Here is an 8,062-nt window from a genome sequence, read left to right as displayed (position 1 = left end):
TTGTTTACACGCTAATATGAACGCATCGATAAAAATACATGTACTTCGGTTGACTCCATTCACCACATATCACGCGTGTGTAATACGCAGTGAAGGACCCCCAGAGGATGGAGCTCCCCTGTGCCTCTAGTACTAGGCTGCCATTAGCCTACTGACTCCTCTCATAGCCTCAGCAGTCATTAGACAAAGGCAGAGCCTACAAGCGGACACGTAGGCCTCGGTTACCGGGGCAACACAAAGAGCGGCACGTGACCAGTGACGACACGAGGACGCAGCAGGCGCACTGGGCGTGTGCGCAGACTTCCGGTTACGTCACGAATTCTCCTCCAAGACCGAGGCACCGGGAGCGCTATGAACCGGGGAGACCGAGCGGAGATGACGGGCCAGGACGAGTGACAGGGGACGGAGCGCACGGAGGACATTGCAGACAGCCTGACGGTGTAGGAGCTGCCCTGCGGGGCGCCACCAGCAGGTGAGGAGGGGAGGTACAGCACAATGGGCTGCGGACAATAACATCTGGGACCGGCCGCAGGGACGGACTAGGGGTTTGGTGACTGGAGGGCAGCGTGTCCGTATGACATGGGTCACCGCCGGCTCGCTCACACGGACGGGAGTGGATTGCGACTGCGTAAGTATACACGGTATTTACGTGACTGGACATCGCTGCCGTCCGTGGATTTTGACCGATTCTGCGGGTCTTTTTTGCGTGTAAAGACACCGTATATTTGCGCATGTGGAATAAAAGTACACAGAAGGGCCCGTGTATTCGCGCCGCCCTATTTCAGGGCGTAATATGGACCTAAACTGGACGTGGCACGCATTTTTATTTTTTGTCACGCGATTGAACATCGTATGCTAAATACACGGATGTGAGCAAACCTGCCGATCAATGGCGTCTGCTCACCGTGGATTATGTACGCCAAAGCGGTACGTGTGGGGGGTCCGCAGCGGGCAGCCCAGCCGGTGACCCTGTGTACGGCTAGTAACTGCTGCAGATGATCGCAGAGGCTCGCAGGCGGTCACAGGGCTTTTTTCCGTGCCATCGCCTAGCGATGACATGTCGCCTCGCATGCCTCTATTGGCTTCGATGGAGGCCGTTCGCGCGGATTCCGCGGTAGTGAAGAGCGTGGCACAAAATTTCTCCTGCCCTTGGAATACAAAGGAAAATACGAGACTGCGTGCCATTCAATGCCTGCGGTTTACCGCCGAATTCGCAATTCAAATCCGGTCGTGTGAGAGCGGTCTAATGGCGCCAATGAAGGAACCCTCGGTACAGTGATATGCGGACCGCTCTGTGCGTCTGCTTACTTTAGGGGGGCGAGGTAAACAATCGCGGGAAAACAACGCCCCCCTCTGCTGTATCCGACAGTATTGCGGCAGGATCGTCGCAGGTTGGCAGGAAGATCCGTGTTCTTGAGAGCATGGGGGCATCAGTGTGGAGGCCAAATGTACATCACAACCTGAAGCCCATCTGAATGACAACCCCTCCTGAACACCCCTTTAACCCCTTAGTGACCCCACCTATTTCAGCCAGCAAGACGCAACCATTTTTTTAAGGTATTTTCATCTCCACTTTTCAAAACACATAAGTTTATTTTTTTTTTGTCTTTTTTTTCTTTTTCCGTTTGAGGTCTTGTGTTTTGTGTGGCAAACTGTAGCTTTTATTAGTATCGGGTTTGCTGGAAATATAAGCCCTATCCTGAAAATAATCCCTAGTTACACTACATGGGGTTCAGGGGAAGCAATACTCACTTGGCCGGCGCCGTTTGGGCCCTTCGCACTGGTAAACCGGCGGGCTTCCGTGTAGTCGTCAATGCAGATGGAGCATCTCTTGCTGGCACGGGGCTTGAATACCCGCCTTCAGCAAGTGATTGGTCTGATTGGTTCATCGAGTGCCGCCTCTAATTGGTTCACAAGCACCACCACAGCCATTCATTGAATGACATAATTGAATGGCTCTGATTGGTTCATCAAGTGTCTGCTTTGTTTGGCTGAGGCTGCACTCCTGAACCAATCAGAGCAATCGCTTTATGGAGGTGGGTATTCAAGCCCCGTCACCAGCAAGAGATGCTCCGTCGGCATTGAGGACTATATGGAAGCTTTTCGTTGACCAGCGGGAGGGACTCAGACGGCGCCTGCTAGGTGAGTATAAGACACTCCTGAAAATAAGACCCTGTGCCTCTTTTGGGGCAAAAATTTATGACGGTCTTATTTTAAAAGAAACGTGGTACTGTCTTATTTATTTTTTTTAGTGCATATTATTGTATAACTTTCTATTCATTTTTTTTTTTTGAGGGCAGAAAGAAAAACACTTCAGCTATTTTCTTTTTTTTTTTTACAGCAAAAGGCTGCCTGTCCGCGGGCGATAGCTCATTGTGTTATCTGCGGCAGTGAACGTTTTCCATAGACTTACTATGGAAAGCGCAGGCCCAACGTCCATAAGCAAGATTCAAATCGCGATTTCCAGCGATTCTCCGCGGTGAGCCTATATCTGTCAGATAGGCTTAGCGCAGAGACCTGTCAGCTCTTCCCCGTGGCGGAATATCGCTAGCCATATTCCGTCACGGCCGAGGCGGTCTTCGGTCTTCATCGTACGGCATAAATAACGGGATAAATTGATACAATTATATCAAAGTTTTATTTATATATATATATATATATATATATATATATATATATATTTTATTTTTTTATTTATTTATTTATTTTTGCACTTTTTTTTCCCTCTACTTTTGCTCACGCCATCCACAGGAGGTAAGTTTACGTTCTGTTGCGTTAAGTGCACCCAGCTAGGACCTAAATTTGCTCCCCGTGGCATTAGGGGTTAATGGCCTCGTTCACACCATATTTTTGCATCCTGTTCAAAGGTATTTTATTTTTTGGTGCGGGGGCATTTAAAGCAGGATGCAGCAGAACACAAACATGGTTCAGGTTCTCTTGCTTCTGTCCTTGTCACTTCTGCACTGTTCCAGCTTATGACATGGGTGTGACTGCAAAAGGTTAATTTATTCCACTCGCTGGATCTTTCACACTCCTTCCGACTACATATTGATCATTAATCTTACCCTAAAACAATCAATGCAGCCACCCCAAATACTCCCCACCACCACTTTTGGTAAGGCCAGTAGACCTGCATACACACCCCTACTGTCCTTCAGCAGTCGAGGGTCTACCCTGTCCAAGGCTGTGAGGTCTACAGCCTGTGGGACTAAGCTCATTAACGTTTTCAGCTTTAATACAAAAAGATGCAGCGCTGACAAAACGCTAAGACAATAAAACTACAGAAGACGAGCAATCAGTACTAAAATAATGTAGACGTCCAAGTGAGAGAGAAAATATATATATTTTCTGTAAACCATGATGTTCCCCAAGTCACAAAATAACAGATATACTTCTGGCTCTGACACTGGCAGCTCCAGGTCTCCCTGTGACCTAATGTTCACAAGCTGCAGCATGGCATGTCGCAGGCAATGATCGATCTCAGTGGTCTGTGATTGGCTGCAGCAGCCTGTGACGTCCCATTCACCGGCTGCTGCAGCGGCCTGTAAACAAATGGTCAGGCGGCGTCATGGGGGAGGTCCGTTGTGGCTGGAGGAGCATGGCTTCTAAAAGAGCAAAGCGCTTAAAGTCTTTGTTCCCCTGAGATGCCAGTTGGGATGTATTTCAGCCTGGTTGGGCTCACAACTAGGGACCTACTTCTATTGTCCAACACGTTGGTTCAGTGCGTCAGTAAGGGCAAGTCCATGGCATATTCCGCAGCCCGTTTCCCTGTAATGCCCCCATTATCAGGTGATGCTCATCCGGTTTTCGTCTATAAACCCCTCTCCTCGGGATAAGAGTCCCCGGAGCTCCTTCTTGTGATTAAAGTTCTTGGCCGGCTCAAAGAGCTTACAGGATAAAGCCAAGTGACTCCTGAGGACAGCGACTCCAGACCAGCGTGTCGGCCGTGTTCACACCCGCACAGTGTCCACTCTCTTCTGTTTTAGAAGCAGAAAACCTCAATTTAATGCCTGTTTTTCCCCCTCCTACCGTAGCATTCTCGTAAAGTAAGTCAGTGCAGCGGGATAAGCTTCCCGTTTTATCCCCGGCACAGATGTGCAGTGTGAACGGGCCTCGGTGCGCCCCCTTGTAGTCGGCCCTGCAGCTCTATGGGCAGGACATGGAAGCGGAGGCTGACTGCTCACCTTGTTTTTGGGATATTTGGCATTTTGTTACAGCAAGCAGAGATTTTGAAGATGGCAAAGAATTGGAACACAAAGTGTATATTCTATTTGTAGAATCCCGAAATATTTAAAATTGCTTTTCTTCAATTTCCGTTAATGGCTGCGCCTCTCGCCGGCCCTCTTAGCATGCTATTAAGGCCAAAATTCTGAGCAATAATCGTTGTGTGTAACTGCTCTGACATTGTGCGGTTTTAGTTACCCCGTCGCTCATCGTTCTCTTTCAGTGTGCTGACGATGAGCCTTATCAGGGATTCACAGCAGGATACAGCTGATACTATTGTTTCAGCTGTATCCCGCTCCCTGATAACTGGTTGAGTATGAAGAACAGAGCGGTCCAGCTCTGTTCCTAATACCTGGCATGGAGCGCTCGGCTGTGTAACAGCCGGGCACTCGGAGTGGAGAACAGCTGGATGCAGAAGACAAGCGGGGACACCGCGCTTGTCTTCTGCATCCTCCATTGGCAGCGCAAGGTGATCGCTCATCTTGCGCTGTAAATGACACAACGATGATCGCTTAAAGGTCGCTTGAGTGATATCTTTTGAGTGATTGTGTCTAAATGGGCCTTTACATGACCGCTGTTAACGCTTATTTAGCCTGGCAATTGTTGGGAAAGTGTAAGCAGCCTGAGATTATTCTGGGTGAGTTACAAGTTGCTTTAAAAAAACCCAAACAAACCCCTCCACTATATCAGACATGTCTGTGCTTATTCCGTTACCATACGTCACTGAAATATAGAATATATATTTTTTTCTATTTTGATTACTTCTTACTTTTGGCCTCATGTCCATGGGCAGGTCGTATTCCGCCTGCGGGAGCCTACCCTGCCTCCATGATGGATCTTCTTTCTTACGCACAGCAGTCAGGTTTTTAAACCTACTGCTTTCCCACAGATGCGCTGGCCTGTCCAGTGTCAGCTGCGGGTGAGCCGCGGATCGGATGGCTTCTATTGATTTCAATGGAAGCGGTCAGCGCGGGATCCGCAGAAAAATGGAGCATGCTGCGATTTGGTTTTTTTGGACCGTAAGGTCCGCATGCTGTAAATAATTTGCGGGTGCCCTCGCATCCCCATGGGCGGCTTGATTTGCAGATCTCCCACGTGGGTGCCACAAATCAAATCTGCCCGTGGACATGAGGCCTTTGACTCCGGCTGTGTGATTGTTGGCTGACTTGTCATATGGCATCATGTTGACTGCTGAAGGGCTGCACACCTTGTAGACTCATTGGGGGAAAACCCTCTTAACCTTCGAGGCCTCGTGTGGCGCAGGAATGCAGTCCTAAGCTCTCACTCATGCGGTTCGATTCCCGCTTCGTTCAGGTAGCCGGCTCAAGGTTGACTCAACCTTCCATCCTTCTGAGTTACATGAAGGTGGACATAGCTGTAAACAGCCCATCAAGACATCTGTAATCAGGAGGTTGTCTGCTTTCAGGAACTAGAGGCTTTAGGGGTGCGCTTCTCTGTACTCATGGATTTTAGAAGTTGTACCTTATGGGGTTGATGGACTTGTATGTTCTCGGTACAACCCCTTCCTCATGCAGTGGCATAACCAGTAGTGAGGCACCCGCCTCTCCCGGTCCGGTGTGTCCTACAGTGCTGCTCGGGCCTCTGCTCTGGTGTTTACAGAGTGTTGCAGGTGACGCAACCAACGGCAGAGCTCTACCTGATGTCTGCAGCGCCTGTGACATCCTCTAAATAGGCAAATATGATGTTAGAGGGGAGCCCCGATGCAGAGGTGCGGGACATAGCTGGAGAGGTGAGTATATCATTCTTTATGTTACTGCGTGGGGAACGGGTCGTACCGAGACCCTACAAGTCAGACAAGCCCTTTAACCCTTTCCAATCCACTGTCTGACGTCTAAAGACATTCTGATTGTAGGCTGTACAGTTTCCGATATCGGAAGACGTCCGTCAGGGTATTCTTACTGTATATTACTGGCCGCTCGGTTGTCGGGGGGCCTCTCCAGCATTTTCAATACCACAGTACTGGTTATAGCCAGCAGGTGGCACCATTGTATAATGTCAGAAAGAGAAAAACCCCTAGGAAACCCTGAATCCAAAATTGGATTGCAAAGGGTTAACCCTTTCCAATCCAATTTGTATCCTGGTTTTCCTAGGGGGCTTACTCTTTTTCTGCTGTTATACAATGGCGCTATCTGCTGGCTAAAGCCAGTACTGCATGAGGTAACTCGTTGGATAGGCTCCGACAGCAGAGAGGCTGGCAATATACAGTAAGAGAACCCCGACGGACGTCTTCCAACATCAGAGCTGTACAGCCTTAAACCATAATGTCTTCAGAGGTCAGACAGTGGATTGGAAAGGGTTAAAATTCACAGCTCAAAACCAGACGTTTGGCCTTGTCCGATCTGCCGATGTTACGGAGATCTGTGCATGTAGACCTAGGAATAAGGGGTATGTATGAACTATTCACATTTTGTATCTTTTATTTTTAGGAGGTTTTGTGCATCTAATTTTCTGCCTGGATCGCAGTTTTAGCCATTTCGGCTGCCTGCACACAGGCGGGTCGCATTCGGAGCTAAACGCGGTGTCATATAATTGTTACCGTTGTTGTTAATTCTTTTGTTCACTATCAGTACCGTTTATTAAAGTTTATCATTTAGTGTTTCTGTACCCATCAGTGATCATCCTGCAGAGGTAACAAACATTAACATCCCTTGTGGTCATTACTTGTTCTATTCTTTTGAATGGGATCGTACACATAAGCGTTTTTTTTCCCCGCAACAAAAATCGCGGCGCATCTTATCTTTGGGCGTAGCCTTCCCATCGTCTATCGGTTTCAACGGGGCCAGCGGCAGCATCGCTCCGTGTGCTGGGTGCGGGTGGTGAGATGCGAGGTTTCCCTATTAAAAACAATGGGAGAATCTCCGTGATGCGAAGTGGTTTTGATACATAAATGCCTCACATCCGCAAGGAAATCGCATGTTGGCAAGTGATTTTGGGCAATGACTCGCGACCCAATATTGCACTTGCACATATGAATTGGCCAAAGAGCTCAAGGAGACAACCTACTGAAATGTGACTAGCGCTTGCCACCATGTGCGCCTGGTTCGGTGCAGGTATGTGACCGGGTGACCAGAAGGCTCTGCGCTGTAAGCCCAGTATGGTGGACTGTTAGCCAGCGACACATTCAGTATCCTCTCCTTTTAGATGAATTGTCATGTCCTGGAACTGCTTGTCACTTTATCTCACCGGACTGTTTCTTCTTCTCGTTTCTCCGCCAGCTTTTAACCAATAATCACACTGTTTGGATGAAGCCAGAGGGGTGACCGCTTGTGCAACCATGAGCCGAGGCAAGCGTGACAGCAACTTCTCAGTCTTTGAAATAGGAGACTCCACATTCACAGTGCTGAAGCGCTACCAAAATCTGAAGCCTATTGGGTCTGGAGCACAAGGAATAGTATGGTGAGGACGTTGGCCACTTACTGTTCCTCTTCATGTATCTCTGAATGTTAACCTGAGACCGTTTCTTCACTGCATATTTAATAGATCTTCTGACCAGTAGAGCAGAACGTGTGGCCGGTAGTTAAAGTGACCCGTCGGCAGCTTCTGCTGTATGTCTGTCAGCAGCTTTTCAGCATAAAAGTACTTTGAACATGCTATCCAATCGGATCTCCGTGTCTTGGGGCGGCACGCCAGCCCTACCCCGCCTGGATCATTTAGAGTGACGGCTCTCACCCTATACACACAGTGTTTCAGAAGAAGACCTACATAGGTGCAGTGTACGTGCCTGTCCCACGATCATGGTATCCATGGTTCGGTTAGCATCAACCTGGTGGCACGTTCCCTTGTACATGGTAAAGAGAATTTGCCATAAGCTGTATAG

At 48.7% G+C, this 8,062-nt stretch overlaps 1 protein-coding gene across 3 annotated transcripts in view; it reads left to right on the top strand.

Moving 5' to 3' along the window:
• The first annotated feature begins 278 nt into the window (after positions 1-278).
• The window catches only part of MAPK8 (mitogen-activated protein kinase 8), a 47,606-nt gene continuing 39,822 nt past the window's right edge, over positions 279-8,062 (top strand). For all 3 annotated transcript variants that reach the window (XM_066588080.1, XM_066588082.1, XM_066588081.1), the window contains exons 1-2: positions 279-472; positions 7,461-7,641. In XM_066588080.1, the coding sequence (XP_066444177.1) occupies positions 7,520-7,641 (122 nt within the window). In that variant the 5' untranslated portion in view covers positions 279-472; positions 7,461-7,519. The remainder of the gene's footprint in view (positions 473-7,460; positions 7,642-8,062) is intronic.

The sequence above is a fragment of the Eleutherodactylus coqui genome, chromosome 13, assembly GCF_035609145.1.
Source record: "Eleutherodactylus coqui strain aEleCoq1 chromosome 13, aEleCoq1.hap1, whole genome shotgun sequence".
NCBI classification, from domain to species: domain Eukaryota; kingdom Metazoa; phylum Chordata; class Amphibia; order Anura; family Eleutherodactylidae; genus Eleutherodactylus; species Eleutherodactylus coqui.
Note: the sequence above shows the minus strand (reverse complement) of the source record. Positions and strands in the feature narration are given on the sequence as shown.